Genomic DNA, 17343 nt, shown 5'->3' on the forward strand with positions numbered 1-17343 from the left:
AACAGTGAAAGCATTGCTAATGAAGTTAGAGTTTCATGCAGTAGTTAATGGTTAAATGCTAAGTGGACTTAATATGAGTCTGTGCTAGGTAAACTATTGTCAGGTTCATGTAAGAGAGGGCAAAGACATCTGGTTTGTACTCATTAGCCTTGCTTAATATGTTTAGTCAGTGTGTTCTGTAAACAGGCTGCAGTTTAAAACTGAACTTGTGTCACATATCTTGAGCACGAGTTTCCTGTCTAATGTCATTTTGTGGCGGAACCTTTGCCCTACTTTGACTGTATACATCTGATTATGACATGATTGCACAATGCATAACCTGCTGACTACAGTGAAATGACCACTGGTGTCTGTCCCGGCAGTCTCCATACTGTGTGCGAGTTTTTCCGTCTCTGCAGACATCGTACTGTTGTTGTACACATTTGTCTCCATTTCCGGTGGTTTGATAGCCGATGGTGCAGTGGCAACGTCCATCACTGGCCTGTGGAAAACTCAGGGGGATAGCAGTTCATGCTGTGGTCAGTTTGTTACCTAATATTCCAAAGTGCTCATTCATTCATTCCTTCATTCATTGACACACACAGACACACTGCACTTTGAACCTTACTACATATCAGAGTATTATTATTGCTCAGTCTGAACATTGATTTTCCTGTCCTTCCTTTTTTATACAACTGTATACACAAACACCGATATGACAGCGAGACAAATCTCATTTCTGTTAGTCTGAGCTGATGAAAGAATATCTCAACACCTGCGCGCACTGCAGTAGGCTAGGAAATTTGACCCTGAAGTGAGGAAACTTGATCAGAAGCTATTGAGCTTGAAGCTACAGATTGTTCTGTCGAATGCTTCAGAGGGAAAGTGAGGAAGATACTCTGCCGACTATAAAAGTGTTCACACTGGAACACGGCTTTCCTAACACAAAAAAATACAGGCTTGAGAAATTTGAGCTCTTCCTTGGGTTTCATTTATAATGGATGAACTCAAAAGACAATAAAGGAAGTGTGTGACAAGCGCTGTCGAAAGCTGTGATGTGTCAGATGAAGTCAAATGAAAACAATGGGGAGAACACATAGATACACTTAACCCACAATCTACACAAATATCCAGGTGGATCCTTCAATCATGTGAAAAACACTTCAACAAAACAAGCCAGTGAACAACACCTGAAAACTCTGTCCTTCTTCTGGACAGATGCAAGTGTCCTGGCCAGGCACAGGCTGCTGAGCCACTGGACCACAGGAAAGTGGGGAATACAAGCCGGGTCTAGGGCAGTAGTGATGGGCAGGACACTTCAAGCAGCTGTCCATGGACACAGCTCCAGCATGTGGACCATATGTTCCTTTAGGACAGGGGACTGGAGCAGGGCTCCCCAGTGGGCAGTAGAAACCTAATAGAAACAATAACATCGTGTCACACACACACACACACACACTATAAAACAAATCTTTTGCCATCCATTTTTCTTTATTCTCTTTATTTTTGCGTTGTTGCAATGTTTTCCAGAATAATGCCACTTTATTATGCACTCAAAACAGCCTACCTGGCTGACAGCGTGGTCTCTCCTGGTTATGTCCACTGAAGTTGTTTCCACGAGTCACAGTTAGCAGCACAGAAGCAAACAGCCACCGCAGAGAAGCTAACCCCATGCATTTGCAAGTTTGCTGCATTGTTAATATGTCCACCATTGAAGTAAAAACCAGATGAACATTAATCCCAACTCTATTCCAGACTGTGGAAGGAAAAAATGAATAATTTAATCCATGATCCTTGTTTTCATCATAGACTGGAAAGTACTTCTAGAGATGCTGCAAACCCACAGAGATGCAAGGTAAGTAGTGTGCTAGTTAATCTGCATAACTTTCAATGGCTTGCTGAAAAATTTATAAGGCCAGTAAGGTAAGGTGACAGTAAGAGTGGAGTGACTGGTCACTGGTGGAAAGCAGCAAAGAAAAACAGACTGATGCTGCCTGATCACATTACTGCTTTTGTTCTTCTCAATGCTACCATGATACTGATTAATGATTTGGCTCCTGAGGTACAACAACGCAGCTTTGCTTTAGAGGAGTCTACTGAGAATGAGGTGCGTCTCATCTAAGAGAGGATATCAATAAGATTTTTGTATAGAAATGCCACTGCAGATTCTGCTTACAGGTCAAATTCTTTATTGATTTCCTTATTGATTCCTGAAAAAATGTAAGTCTACATGGGTTTTCAGGGTCAATGCAGCTTCATTATCTCTGAGTTAAAAACAGCATGGAAACACAGAAGAATAAAGGCTTCCCAGAAACTGGGTTGTACAAAAGCTCCACTGCTCGGAGTTTCACGTCATTGTTTTGTGACGTGAGACTGTCAGAAAAACACACCAGCACTGATAAAAGGAACAGAGAATCCAGAATCCTGTTATTTCCAGAATCTTTTTAGCTTGCAACCAGTTCTCAAATACCATTCCCATTCACAGAGGCAACTTTTAAATTCACATAGTATGACAAGTATGGTATGGATAACTGATCAGATCAAGAGTCTGTCATTGTGCAAGCTTTAGCTTCACCTGCCGATGAACCAGTCTCACAAACCTGTCGAATGCTGCGTTGTCCGTGTGTGTTTACTTTCTGATAGCTGCTGCAAATTAGCTGAAAGTGGAATGAAACTAAGGTCAAGGTCTGTGTGGCTCAAAAGCGACAGATCATTTGCATCAACAAATGCCACTTTTATCTGTGAACTGATTAAACTGCCCATTGATCATCAGTAATCCAGGTTGTTGTTATATAAAGTGTAATGATCTGACGAGTTATTTCCATGCAATTTTATGTAATGTTAAACAATATCATCATTTTCTAGAAATATAAACTCGTGGTTATACATCCATGTGCCCTCAGCTCACCATATACGTGTGACAAGAGTCACATATGCTCAAACTCTTCAGTGCAAAGAGGAGCCAACAGGTCCATTGTTGTGTACAGTAACCAAAGTCTTTCTCACTCTGTGCTGTTTTTGTAGTGAAATAGATACTGGACTTTAGATCATACGAATAACCTAGATATTCCACTAGGGTAGCCATGAACTATGATCTTCTGATGACTACTCGCAATTATCTAACCGAGCAGCGTTCAACTTTCACCCACATACGCGTGTCACTGGTGGGAAAAGCCTGCACATTTCACTTACCAAAAAACAGTAAACATAGCCAACAAAGAACTGCTAAATAATATCACAGATTTTATTACCAGCAGCATAAAAATATAAAAAGCAAAAGCAACTCAAAAGTTTAAAAGGACCTCCGCGCTGTTTACATGAATTGTTTTTTTCTGTTCTTACAAGCAGCACAAACACTGATGAGTAAACTCTTCTCTGTCAAGCATCCAAAGCAATCCATGATAAACTAAAGCTTGGTGAGCTGGTCCAAAACGCATTTCGTTGAACTGTTACACAATTTAAAGACTACAAAACACACAACAAACAACTTTTCGTCGGGAATGATGCATAAAAAGCCATAACCTTGACTGCAAGTCAAACAAGTTACTCAGTGCAAATATTCACGTAGTCTGGGTTCTTGTAAAATGAGCTTTTGACGTAAAAAGACAGAAATCAGGCCAAAGTTCACATGTGTCTGCAAATAACATTGTTAAACTTGTTTGGGTCACCCTAATAAATCCAAACCCCTGCAAGAATTCAAGGTAAAATGTCCACACTTGGGAGGAATGAGACCTTTCCATGAACTATAGACTGACATTTACCTCTTGCACAGATTTCTTCTTTTTTTTGCTTTTTAGCATGGAGGTAAGGACAAAGACATTTTAAGGCCTTTTAGAACAAAAGAATGAAAGAGGTACTAAGCAAAGAGCAAATTCTTCATCTAAAATATCCACTATTCTTCATTTGCACATCATCTGTGCCAACCATCTCAACCTTGCCTCTCTAACTTTGTCTGTCAGTCTGTGATAGACTCATCCTGGTCATGTCCTCATTTTTGGCATCTGCAGCTCAGCCTCCTGTGAAGTGAATCTAAAAAAAAGTGTCACAAAAAGAGGTTGTTTATCACATGCATGTATTTGAATTCTGGGAGGAAGCCTGAGTACCTGGAAGAACCCATGCTAGCACAGGGAGAATGTGCCAAATAGTGCTAGGCGGTCGGTGGCTTCTCAGACTCAAACTCCAGCACACCCCTGTGCTCTCCTTTCATTAAACAACATGTAGTCATGCAATCTGAACTAGTTCATTATAATGTGAACTTTGAGCTAGCTGCCTCTTGTGCAGTGTAAACTTACCCACTGGGTTTGTAGGCTTTGTTTTTGCATTTTGATAATTACCCTTTTCTTGCTGGGGGTTGTAGCCAGGAGTGAAAATGTTTTTACAAAAGGGGGTAGATGGACTGAAACAAGAGATCCTGTCTAAATTTTGCATGCAAACGCTAAGGTACAGCTGGAAACTAGCACTAGCCAGCTTGGGTGAAAAGGTTTTCATGTAATTCATAAAATGAACATCAGACTTCTTTAAGTATAATCTTGAAAGCTGCTTTTAGGTGCTCCAAATGTTATCAGTCATCTCCCGTGACAGTGTAGAAGGGGCAAAGGTACAAAACGCTGCCATAAATAGGCCAGGCTACACCTTTGTTACTTGAAATAATGGCTTCTCAATCACAAGGTAGCCACAACCTATAGCATACACATCTTACTTACATTTTTCTGCTATAAATCCAACTATAGTATGCAAATTGCATCCCACACTGTATTGAAATGAGTGTCTGAGACCAGAAGCTATTGTGGTATCAAATCAAATGAGAACGAGAATGAGTTCAGTACAGTCAGACTCTTTATTTTTTCTTTTCACTAGTGGAGTTAGGCTTTGCTAGATATTAGGGTTACAAGTGTAATACACTTTCAAGCATTTGCAGACGTGAAGGCCATTTCTTCCGTGCAAGGTGTGTTTCTAACTTACTTTAGGCTTTTTTTTCACTCAAAATTCCAAAGGTAGTAAAATTCTATCATCAGTGTGACCCTCCACGTGTTGACTGTTGACATAAGCAGAGTTGGGGCAGCTGCTCTGATAACAAGGACTTTATAAGTCAGATGAGATGAGCAGTCAGTCCACACACCCCTGATACTCAGGTAAAGACATACTTACATGCATAATGTGCTTATTTTTGTACTGGGAGAAGAATATATTGAAACGTTCTTATAGTTATATGTTTTGAGGGTAAAATTCTAATATTTTTCTATCATCTGTCCTTCTACAGAAAGATGAACATGCATTTAAAAGTTGTAATCTTTGCTGTGTCCTTCCTGACAACTTCAGGTATGTTTATCTCCTCCTTTCCTCCTTTTTCTTCATTTTGCCATGTGATTCTTTATTTATGTAGATTTATGCTTTTTTTTAAAACTATAGGATACCCACTACACAGTGACAGCAGAGAGCCAACGTGGTCTGATGGAAAGACCAACCAAGCTCATGACAAGGCAGACCTCACAAAAGATTTGCAGTAAGTTGTCTTCATGAACGACCATATCTTCAGTGTCTAAAGACATATGCAAATATAAATACTTGCTTATTACTATTTTGTAGCATATAACCTGTCTTCACACGTTATAATTCAGTTCTTCTTTCTTGATTTCTGCAGAAAGGTTTACAAGAGCAGCATAGACAGCAGTGCACTTTACAACCAAGAACATGATGACAACCCTGTGGCAGAGGAAATGCAGCGCAAGCTCGCCATGGAGTCGGAGCGCCTGCGCATCCGTCTGCGTCAAGAGCTGGTGGAGCTGCGAGAGAGGCTGTCCCCATCTTCGGCGCATCTCAGTTCCCGCCTGGCCAGCATGAGAGAACGCTTAACTCCCCTGACTCAGCAGCTCCAAGGCTCTCTTAGTAGCAACAGCCAAGATCTGTGCAGCCAGCTGGGTCTCTATCTACAGGCTTTAGAAACAGCTGAGGCTCAGGAGGAGGCCAGTCCGTCTCTGTATCAGGAAGCCTTCGAGTTAATCAGCCAATCCCTGGAGCACAGCAGTTTTAAGTTTGCTAACACCATCAGTGACTTTTATACCAAAGCAAGTGGAGTGATTGAACATCTGAAACAGACTAGTGATCGTGAAGAAGAGCCAAGCACATCAAATGTATGGCTGGAAATGAGCTCCAAGTTGGGACAGGAAGTGAGTTCACTTAAAGAGGAGGCACAGAACAGAGTGGAGGCCCTGAAAGTACAGCTTTCTGCAGTGCTACAATCTGCACAACCTCATACAGCAGAAGTGAGAGGTAGCATAGAGCAGTTCTGCCAAAATGCATCCGTGGAGGTCCAAGTGCTTCAAGCTCGAATGGAAAGGCTGTTCACAGGGCTGGAAAAGGAGCTTGGGGTCCCAAGAGCCTCTAGCGCGACTTCTTCTTCATTTACACTCCAAAGTGGCTCTTTGCGGGAGGACTTCTCAGTTAAGCTCTCAGCTCTGATTCAGGACATTATGCAGTCAATGCAGTGACTACAGAAATCTGTATTCCTTTTCATTTATTTGTTTGTTTGTTGCCATTGTAGCAGCTCAGTGAGTATGTTGTAAATATGTCTGAAAGTGTGAATTTGATGCATTTGTCTCATTCTGTATGTGACCCGGTGAGGAATTGTCAATATGTATATATATGTATATATATGTATATATATATCGCTGTCTTTTGAGAGTAAAGGTATTCATGACACTGTACAAATGACCCTTTCTTTCTGTCAATTAATTATTGCATGTCAGTCACAGAGTCTCTGAGTTTCTTTGTTTGTTTGTGTTTATTTAAAGCATATACTTTATTTGCTTATAAGCAGTTGAGATTCTATAGAAGACATCTTACAGAAAAAACATCTTGTAGACAAGTATAATCAAAATTTATTTCTATTGCCATAAAATATCAGAATTACTTGTTTTTTAATTGCTTTACAGTTCAAGTTTGACTTTCCCTTCACAACTGACAACTAAGTATGGATACAAAATTATATTTAATAGGATGAAAACTACAACATTATCAGATTTTACCTCACAATCTACAGCACTATGCAGCTTCAGCATTGTACAAGGTGACAATGCAAAGAGAATTGGCTGGTTGATCTGTCAGTCCAGTGCAATTAAACAGCTTCAGAACAAACCAGCCACCAAGACCCAGCAGGACAGCAGGCGCACAGTCAGGCCTGTCATGTTATGGCCATCGCTGCCTGAAGTCACGGTATTACCTGATGCACACAAGAAGAGATGAATTAAGTTTGCTTTTTGAATTATGAAACAATATTAAGATGTATTTATGAGTCTAACTAAAGTATACTCACTGTCTTCTGCATTGGGAGAGTCTTTAATAAAGTAAAAGAAAAACGGAAAGTGAGAAACTTTGTAACTTAAGTATTCTTGGAAAATCGCAAGAAAAGAATAAAAATATGTTTCAAACCTTTAGCCATGTAAAGAGGTCCGACTGAAATGGTAGTTGATTCGCTGCTTTCTTTACCAAAAGGAACCAAAGACCTTTTTCTTCTGTTATTAGCACAATTCTGAAAATGTTTAACACAAAACATGTGGAAACTATGGATTTATAATATACATGTTAAGATAGGGATGAGCCTACAGCCCCAGGGATTTAGTGGCCCAACTGTGAACCACAAAGTGTTGCTGGTGGAAATAACAATCTCTTTCCTGCCAAGTTCTATAAAACCATTAAGTAATATATATTATATATTATTAAATATTGTCTGTGGTATCTTTTCTCTACCATGACTTTATCTGCTGTTTCAAAGAATGCGCTCATTCTTGACTTTTCAACTTACTTGAAATTACCTGAATTTGTTGACATTTGCTAGGCTCACAGAGTCTCAGCATGCAGTGCACATAGATGCTGGACTTTGCCTGGTCATGGTGCTGAACAAAGCGGAAGGCCTCAAAGTTAAACCGGGCAACCGTGGAGACGCCATTGCTCGTCACAGTCGTCCTGTTAGCTATATTGCAGCTGGTGGAAAGTGTTTTTTTTTTTTATTAGAGACATGAAAATATCTTAATGTACAGTTACACTGTGCTAGTGTGCGCTTTCTTACCCAGTGAAGACGTCATACTGCACGCTCTGTGGCATATTGTAAGGAGTTGGAGTAGCAAAACAACGATCCAAGAGTAAATTGAAACTAAAAAAAAGACAATACTGAATCAACAGGAATGAAGTCTGATGAGTTCGTTATGAGCATCCGAAAGGCATTTACTTACTTTTGTGTCAGATTATCAGCCTTGACCTCCACATATAACTTGGTTCGCAGCTCAAGTCCTGGTGGAGGCACCACTAACGGATAGTTATAGTTAGAGTCCTAGAAAAAGAGTGTCAGAGTAAACCAAGTCATTAGAAACACATCTGATTTGTGTCCTCATGAGCTGACTGATAATTTATACCTACGTTAAAAACACTCATTTTGAGTGAATCGATGAAGGTCCCATTATTGTTGCTGGTTGCCACAGAGACTGAGGAGCTAGAAAAATAATTGAAAACATGCAAAAAAAGACAGAGAAACATATGGTAACTTTTAGATTTGCTGTATAAATGCGCAATAAGAAACACATCTCTGGAGTAAGTATATCTGGTTCCTCACGCTGTAATCTGTGTATTGTTCAAAAGGTATTGCAGTGGATATCGGCAGGAGAAGTGGTAATAGAGATCTGTGGAGTAGCTGATCAGCCCCTGGTCAGATCTAGGTGTGTTAATGTATCCTGTAACAATAACTGCCTGGATACTCGAGAAGCTGCTGAAGGGACCTGAAGGGTCTGGGTTTTCATCTACAATCTAAGAAAGATAGAAAGAGATATGATTGTGGTTCATATATGCTGCTAAACAGTTTCCCAAAAAGCAGCCAGATATCTAACATCTGGCAGCTCCATTTTCCAGATATGTGTCATTTTTTGCCAATCTCTCCATTCTCCAATATCCAATAACCTGCAGAGACTGGCGACAGGAGTTATCCTGACTCTGGTTGACAGGAAGCTGGAAATGGACGACCGGAGGGTTCACACTGGTGTCCACAGAGCCCTGGCACGCTGTATTACTGTACTGCCCATTCAGTGCTAGCTCTGTGGCATTGAAGCCAGCCCACTGAACTGTGCATAGGTTGATGTCCAGGGTAATCTTGCTGGTGCCACATTGAACCATTAGGTCTGAGTTTTCTGCGAAAGAAAGAAATTTTAAAAACCCTGGGAGTTAAATAGTTGTTTAATTTTATATATTAATAATGTGATTTTTTTTTTTTTAATTAAAAGGTTAAATGATTATGATTTAGTGGCTGCCATGTTTAAAGCCTAAATCTTGTACAGCTAAATAAATATCTACCAAATTTGGTCAAAAAGTTTTAAAAAGAGCATTATTTTTGTTTTCTTAATAGCACTGATATTTTATTTGTTGAAAGTCACACAAAAAGTACCTGGGGTCCTTTGATATTCAGAGGAGCAGTTATAGAGGCACCGAACAGGCTGCAAAAGCATCACCAGCAGGGGGAGACAACAGTAAAGAGCCATAATGGCAGTTCCTGTAAAAGGAGTAAAACAACAGTAGCAACAGTTATTTTTATTATTTTATGTGAAAAATGTGTAAATAAGTTGCTGTTTTTCTACTAGATGATTCCAATGTTTATAATAAGGTCTACAATCATGTGGAAAGGTCCGGAGCCACACTTCATTTCTTTAGAGAAGCCAGACGCTTTTGTAATTTCTTTTTAAGTGGTCTTGAACAGTTTTCTGGGGGGTTTTTCTTTTAATTTCACTGACCTATGATAATAGTAGATAACCTATCAGAGAGCCAATTTTAAATTGTATCATGCCTGGTATATCACAGTATGCAGTCCTTAAAAAACCAGAGGAGGACAAAAGAAGAAGTGGTAGGCCTAAAAAACTATCTACAGCACATGAACAAAATCTGAAAATAATGTCCTTAAGAAATTAGATAAATACAGCAATGACCTGACATGGGACCTGAGAGATGCATCTGGCCCTTTAGCGAATTCATCTACTGTTCACTGAAGCCTCGTCAGAAATGGTCTCAGTCGAATTCTGGCTGTCAAGAAACCATTCTCAAGGAAGGAAATGGGGCGAAAAGGATGTTTGCCAATTTACACAAGAACTGGACTGAAAATCAGTGGCATCTTGACATGGAGCTGACCAAAAGGCAACCACCATCCAAAGAAAAGCTTTGAGCTTCAAGAAGCCTGAAGAACTATTCTTTAAGACTACTTAACAATAGATGTATCATTGCACCAATTTCCCATTTCCACATTACTGTATTTTTAAAAAATGACAATTGACTGAATCCTTTTTCACAGTACTGCATATAATTCTTTATTTTAGGAAGAGACCTATGCAACAACCAGAAGAGGGTCTTACCTTGGTGATACCTGAGCAGGTGCTTGTCACAGTATTTGAGATATATGGCTTATATAGTATTCAGGATACATACCACAGTTGCGTGACTCAGTAGCCCTCCCTTTGTCTAATTTTAGACCCCCACACACACACACACACACACACACACACACACACACTTTCCCCTATCTTTGTGTACTGGGACTTGTGTGACACAGCTCCCGCAGGTTAGCTGCAACTGTTGTTTCGGGTTTCTTCCATCAGAAATCATTATCAAAGAACAGAAGTTAAATATAGCTGTCGGCTGTCGCACCTTCCTGCAATGAGGCAAGTGAGGTTTAAACCTTGATGCAGTGTGCATATTTGGTTGTTGAACTTTTCAACTGACTTCAGACAAAGTGAGCCACGGACACTTTTCTCCCTTACTTAATTTTTCACTATAACTTCTTACAAAAATCAGGCAACATTACTGAAGACCTGCAGGTTTTTCATTATCATATTGCAGCTAATGTTTCTAATAAAAAAATGCCTGAAACACATGCAGAGCAAATGCATTTTACAAAGCAGAACCCAGGCCAATGCATAAATTTAATAACTGAGATCCTCCATCGACTTGCAAATAATTCAAGAATCAGATTTCAAAAGCAAAAGCAAAAAAACAAAAAGACTAAACATACATGCTTCAAGAGTGGCTTTATCTCTTGAGAATTATGCACAATGAATGCTTGAGAGGTGATCTTGCCACAACAGCCTATTAAAAACTTGCTGTTAGTTCCCCTTGCATGTCAGACTTATTTCAATCTTGATAGAACTGCATTGCCTATAGACTAGATACCTATAGGCCATAACTGTTACAACTCTACTGAGAACACCCATTGTTCACTAGTAATATAGAAGAAAATTAGCTTAGTGTTCTGCTAAAGAGCCCAAGGTGAAAGAAAACATTTGTCACTCTATCCAGTGTCACTCTGTCCTGATTTTTACCTCAGAGGAAACTTGTTTAGAAAAAATTCACAGGCCATTCTTCCACTCCTTAGTCCTTGTATTGTTATATTTTTTTCCTGCAATGACCTTGACTGCACACATGGTTGTAGTGCTTTTTGATAGAAAGTGTGGTTGGTTTGTTTGAATTGTTGTACCAAGTGTGAAATAAATAAATAAATAAATAAATAAATGAAATGAAATCAGTGAATTATGCAAGTAGAATGATTCAGTTCAAATCCGTTTTATTTATATAGCACCAAATTACAACAACAGTTGCCTCAGCACATTTTATATTGCAAGGTAAAGCCCCTATAATAATATACAGAAAACAGAGAACATGATGGTCACATGTCCAGAGGTTAATGGGTCAGCTTTAGCCACCAATGTCTCAAACACTGGACATGTGTGGCTTAATCTTAATATTTAATAGTTTATCTTAATACTTAATGTTTATCTTTATAAAGACTAAGATTAGGTATCAAACCTATTTCATTTAATAAGCTTAACAGAAGCACTACTACTGTAAAAATATGTGAATTTTACTGTGAAATTAACTTGCCTGATGCATCAATACATTGCTCCCAGAACAGGGGCTGAAATCAACTGTAGTGTCACCATCTTTAGCAGGGTATGTTTCACAGACCACACAGGATTATCATGACAGTGAGCTCCAACAAGGATTTGTGTGCAGCTTTACTGGCTCCTTTCAACAAGAACTATAATGGTTACTGACATATAATCACACTAGAAAAGTATAAAACCAGGGCACAAGAGAAGGCAAGGATTAGGATTTGGAGGAAAGAAGATACGCTGGGAAGCTTGTGAGAAATTGGTACTGTACTCTGCAGACATGTACTGCAGAGAAAATCCCCACTGTTACAGATAACCCCTCTGGGTGGGAATATAGAATATCACTTGGACAAGAAACTGAGAAACTTGTATGTTTAATAACATTTGTAATGCTTCGTTGGAGAGGGTTCATTTTTTATTTATTTTGACAACTTGTAATAAATACACAGATAATTGCTCCTATGACATAATGCTGTAATCATCTTACACTGTAAAACAAATCCTGAATGGGTTTCAGTTGCTTTTGATGGTAACAGATATTGTGTTGGTTACTCACATCAAGTGGCAGAAGAAGAAGGATGAGTAAAACTACCAAAGCAGTGATCCCACTAGAAATATATATATATATATATATATATATATATATATATATATATATATATATATATATATATATATATTTATATTAGGGGTGCAACGATACACAAAATTCACGGTTCGATATTTTTTCGATACAAAAAAAATGTTCATGCATTTTTAATTTGTCATTTATTAAAATTATAAATATATATTTTAACTCAAAAGTACAGTTTTTAAATTTAACCCTAACCCTTGTGCGCGTTTTTTATTTTGACAGCGAATGCGCACCTGCGGACCACTTATGTGCAGCCCTGGTTATATAGCTCGTCATATCGCAGCCACAGAAATTCTTTTGTCCATGAAACCATAAAGCTGCACTTTCTTTTTGCCTTATAGTCTGATTTGTCATAACTTCTCCGTTTTGTGTTAAGCTTTTCTTTGGCTGTCACTTCTTCACCCTGACCTGTCTTATTTGGCTCAGCAGAACTGAAATGCTTTTACACGCGCACTCACATAAGCTCAGCGATTCTCTGCGCGATCAACCTCTCACATGTTTAAGCTTGCTGCGGGAGATTTCACTTGTCATGTTTGCATAGTAAGCTAACGATTAATAAGACAATGTCAGAGGAATTGGTGCGCAAATTATCATCACTCACAGATCAGTGCTGTCGCTCTCTATACACAGTTCGCACGATTGCAAAGTGAAAGCAAAAAAACAAGCGCAAATTCAAACGCGACTTCAATATGTCACATATTGACAGTGGCTCACCGATGCCAATGACATAATTACCCAGCTACATTTCTGAAAGAATGCAAAAGCATTGACATATATTTTCCTACAATAGCCCAACGGGCAGGGCAGAGATAGATTTTGGTACCCCGACTGAAAAAATCGCTAGCTCCGGGACGTCGGGCTAGCGATATTGCGAGCCCTGTATCTGATTGAGGAATCACTCATCTTTGGAAAAGAGAGTTTATTACAGAGAAATGGCTCTTTCCAAAATAAAAGCTATACTATCCGCTTCTTCTGGGCTATATTCTCAGCAGCATAAGGAGAATCATGTGCTAACAGCTGTCTAAATGACTCGGCTAAAGTTAGTAGCATGCTTGTTGTTTTTGTCTTTGCACTAGGATGATGTCGGTGTAAATGTGCAGTCATATTCGTTGTGTTCCCACTAGTGCTTTCAGGTTAATCTCGTTGAAATGACCTTAACGCCACAACACGGCAAATCTCCGTTAACGAGCTACCGCCGATAGCTCCGTGCATGGGGCTAGACGGCCAACACGTTAACGAGCTAACTGCGCTAACACACTAGTTCACACCAATGTAATTGAGCATTGCATGGCACATCCAACATACTGTTTTACTTTAGTCCATGACTCGCTTACCTTCAGGGTCATACGTCACATGAAAACCAAAATAATTCCAAACGCCAGATCTGAATGAGGGTCAATTTGCCTGTTGCAAGGAGAGCTTAACTTCTGTCTCGCTAGCTTGCCCTGTGCTCTTCCTTCTGACTATGCTGTCTGTGTTGAGCGCTCAGTGGATCTGCGCTCGACAGTGCAGCCTAGGCGGAGTAGTCGAACACAGATTCACTGAGCGCTCCACACAGACAGCATCGTCAGAAGGAAAATTGATAAAATAAATTACAAATGTTGTATTGTTCGATACATATGCGTACCGAACCGAAAGCACTGTATCGAACGGTTCAATATCGATACGAATATCGTTGCACCCCTAATATATATATATATAATTAATATTATTGCTGAACTGTACTTAAAGTAAACAAAAGTAAAAGCATTTGTTCTACATAAAAAAAAATCCTCTGCAACAAATAAGTGATTTCAGGAATGGCTGATGGTTTGTTACTAGAAACCCACAACTCTCAAGTTTAACCACATGTTAATACCGCATTAAATCCAGTTCTACCAAATAAATGTAAAAGTTTTCTTTAACTTTTCTGTAATGTGTTACTTTTTTGTAACGTACAAGAAAATATAATTATTTACATAAATAAATCTTTTTTCATAAATAATAATAAATATGGACCTTTTTCAGATCACAAACTGCTCTACGAGATCAGGTAAATGAAACGCAAGTAAGAAATGTATGCGATAAAAAAGACCATTCAAATTAAAGACTTAGTTTTCAGTCAAGGTAGGAAGTGGTGCTGCAAAAATAATCAGTACAATCTTAAAATCGATTCCAATGCATACTGATGTGATCCCATCACTTTGCTCAAGTTCAAATCATGGCACCTGAGTTCTGTATAGTCTGCAGTCATTCAGTAGGTTAGGAAGTAAAACAGTCATTGTAGTAATCTAGATGTTAAGAGACAAAAGCATGTAAAATAGTCTGTGTCTTTAACCTTCTAGGACCCTGCGTCCACATATGTGGACATCACATTTGGGGTTATTTAGACCAAAATACTAAATCTTGCTCTACAAGGGCCTAATATCCCCTTACAAGGACATTATACTGCCACTGTTCTATCGAAATTTTAAATGAATCCTCATATGTGGCTCTCATTTTTCTTACAAACAAAAATCAGGTAAAAAAAAAAAAATCTGGCAATTCTTTGTTTTTACCTTCATCAGGTCCCAATCATCCCAAATATCAAAGAGAAATTAAAAATGCATGCCATGAAAGAGTTTGGGTCTTAGGAGGTTAAATATTAAAATGGGTCTTACTTTTGAAATATTTCCATAAGTAAAGATTAAAACATGACTGTGTTAGTTTACAGGCTTAAAAGTAAATAGTTGGAAGAAAAAAAATGAGTGTAGTTGGTAAGTAAGGATAATATTTTCTATTTTAAGTTTGGTATCCAAAGTAAAGAAAAAAAGCTGAATACCTGAGTTGATGTGAGTCATTACTTTCTGGACACTTAAACAGTTTAAACCATGAATGGGAGTGGCTGCTTAACCTTACTTCTGTGTGGTTTGGTGTCATCTGCTGGGCAAAATTAGACAGAGTTCAAATGCTTTGTTGTTGTTGGGTCTGGGTTACAACTCGTGATTTGCCAGAGCTGAAGAGTTCAAACCAAGTGACACAACTTCCACTCCAGCAGAGTCACTCAGAAAGTTCGAATAAATATCCAATAAAGCGATACATGAAAAATTCAGGTACAATTTTTTTTAATGAAGTTTACATTAGTGGATTCATTATGTTTGTCTTGCTTATTACGAGCTGTGCAAAGCAGTGAAATCCATAGGTCTATTTATTGTATTGTATGGATATAATTGGCACTTTGAAATAGGCTTAGTATCGCCTAACATGATGATGGATTTAAGGTGGATCCTGAGCTCGAGGTGTTGTAGTTGTAAGTTGTATTTTATGCAGCTTTGCTACTAAAATAGTCCCTCTTATATTATTTTCACGTTTCCAAACTTAAAAGATGAATCTGCCAGTGTCTCTGCAATAATCCTGAAGGGGTTGCTTGCAAAATAACAATTCTGGTTTACAGTCTAGCATTTGAGTCCTCACATGAAGTTATCCACGTTGCATTCCTGTGCTGAGCAAATAAGATTTGAGCCTGTTGCCCGATAATAAACTCAATGATGATGTGAGGAGAGGCTCAACAGTGGCAGGGTTTATAACACACAGTCACAGCTCTTCATCACATGACAAACGTTTGCCTTCACCAGCCAATAATCAAATTTACTGCACAGGCAGCAAAAGACCAAAATGAAGGAGAGGAAATCAGTCCAGAGGCTCAGTCTCTCTAGAGATACCCACATGACCGACACAGCTGTGTCACCAACAAAGAGACAGCCAGCGAGACTGCTTGATCCCAGGTAGCAGACCACATGCCTTACTAACCTATGATTATCTGTCCTCTCTCAGCTCTCCACAGAATGGTATTTTTACTCCACTTCCAAGGTCATGTGTTGATAGCTGTTATTAGAGGACATGCAAGACCACAGGCTGAAGCCAACATCTGTGTTGTGAGTCTATGTGAGTGTCTTTATGTCTTAAAAATGTGTTTGATTCTTTCTGTATATCTCCACCAAAATAATCTTAACTCATCAGCATTACAGTGCAAGCAAGTACAAGCCTTTGATGGATACACTCTGGAAATTAGTCTGGAAGTCCTAAGAAGAGGGGCTTTCTATTTTTCCTATATTTTTCCTATCCATCCATCCATACAGATAAACTGTTTTCTTTATGTGTGTTTGTATATGTTTCCAATAAGAGAACTGTAGTGGAAATATGCCATTATGTTACTACGACTTAGGTTGAAATGTGCAGTTTTTTTATGTACAATTATCTAAAAAGTTATGATGGGATTTACCTGAAATATTTACCAAACGTGGGACTTTAGAGGTGCAATTTAGAGGATTTTGTGTTGGGAAGCAGGTACATTGTGCGTCATATGTTAACGTTAACAAATACTTGTGAAATTAAAATAAGACAAAATGGGGGGCATTATCAAAATATTCTTAAGAAAACATCAAAAAGCATGTCCAGATATGCTTCTTGATGCAAGGACTCACCTGATGCAGGTGCAGATTGGGCACTTGTCTTGTGATCTGATTGCACACTGACAAGTGAAGATAGCAAACAGATGGGTGACTATGTATGCAGTCTTCAGTTGGTTTTATGGCTGCAAAGGCCAGTGCATATAATTCAGTCCACTCAGTTCCTCTTGATCAGAGAAAGACCCCCACCCTGGAAATGACTACTGACTTCACATTCATTTAGAATAGTGATGAAATAATTTGGCCAGAAAGAAAAATATCTGGTGGAGCTGACGTTGAAATTTGATTTATTTCCATTTTATAACTCATGACTGATCCAGACAGTCTAACCTCAGTCATTTCTACTCTGAAAATTAAGGAAACCAGACCAAAGCAATGAACAGGAAGT

At 38.8% G+C, this 17343-nt stretch overlaps 3 protein-coding genes across 3 annotated transcripts in view; 1 reads left to right on the forward strand and 2 right to left on the reverse strand.

Annotated features, from left to right (window-relative positions):
- The window catches only part of LOC146618847 (uncharacterized), a 35178-nt gene extending 33966 nt beyond the window's left edge, over positions 1–1212 (reverse strand). The window contains exons 1-2 of the mRNA XM_085370509.1: positions 1170–1212; positions 320–481 (exon numbers count right to left, since the gene is read on the reverse strand). The gene's annotated coding sequence lies outside the window, so the exon portion shown is untranslated. The remainder of the gene's footprint in view (positions 1–319; positions 482–1169) is intronic.
- Positions 1213–5077: 3865 nt separating this feature from the next.
- Positions 5078–6699, forward strand: LOC146618848 (uncharacterized). Its single transcript, XM_085371028.1, has 4 exons — positions 5078–5111; positions 5240–5298; positions 5389–5482; positions 5621–6699. The coding sequence occupies exons 2-4, from the start codon at positions 5244–5246 to the stop codon at positions 6465–6467; spliced, it is 996 nt and encodes a 331-aa protein (XP_085227154.1). The 5' UTR covers positions 5078–5111; positions 5240–5243; the 3' UTR covers positions 6468–6699.
- Positions 6700–7103: 404 nt separating this feature from the next.
- On the reverse strand, positions 7104–9500 carry LOC146618849 (zona pellucida-like domain-containing protein 1). Its single transcript, XM_085371540.1, has 10 exons — positions 9407–9500; positions 8926–9152; positions 8585–8775; positions 8392–8464; positions 8208–8305; positions 8045–8128; positions 7791–7959; positions 7408–7507; positions 7292–7312; positions 7104–7198 (listed from the first exon to the last, which is right to left on the reverse strand). The coding sequence occupies exons 1-10, from the start codon at positions 9498–9500 to the stop codon at positions 7104–7106; spliced, it is 1152 nt and encodes a 383-aa protein (XP_085227666.1).
- Between the last annotated feature and the right edge of the window lie 7843 nt (positions 9501–17343).

The sequence above is a fragment of the Diplotaxodon limnothrissa genome, linkage group LG14 (assembly GCF_057381915.1).
Source record: "Diplotaxodon limnothrissa isolate DT_005_m linkage group LG14, D_limnothrissa_male_GT1.1, whole genome shotgun sequence".
NCBI lineage: Eukaryota > Metazoa > Chordata > Actinopteri > Cichliformes > Cichlidae > Diplotaxodon > Diplotaxodon limnothrissa.

Bases quoted from the DNA above. Each gene is read 5' to 3' on its own strand.
- LOC146618848 (XM_085371028.1), top strand. From the start codon at position 5,244: ATGAACATGCATTTAAAAGTTGTAATCTTTGCTGTGTCCTTCCTGACA. The intron at 5,299-5,388 runs GTATGTTTATCT...TTAAAACTATAG, and splicing joins GTCCTTCCTGACAACTTCAG to GATACCCACTACACAGTGAC. The intron at 5,483-5,620 runs GTAAGTTGTCTT...TGATTTCTGCAG, and splicing joins GACCTCACAAAAGATTTGCA to AAAGGTTTACAAGAGCAGCA.
- LOC146618849 (XM_085371540.1), bottom strand. From the start codon at position 9,500: ATGGCTCTTTACTGTTGTCTCCCCCTGCTGGTGATGCTTTTGCAGCCT. The intron at 8,129-8,207 runs GTAAGTAAATGC...TCTTTTTTTTAG, and splicing joins GCTGATAATCTGACACAAAA to TTTCAATTTACTCTTGGATC. The intron at 7,313-7,407 runs GTTTGAAACATA...ACTTTATTAAAG, and splicing joins ACCTCTTTACATGGCTAAAG to ACTCTCCCAATGCAGAAGAC.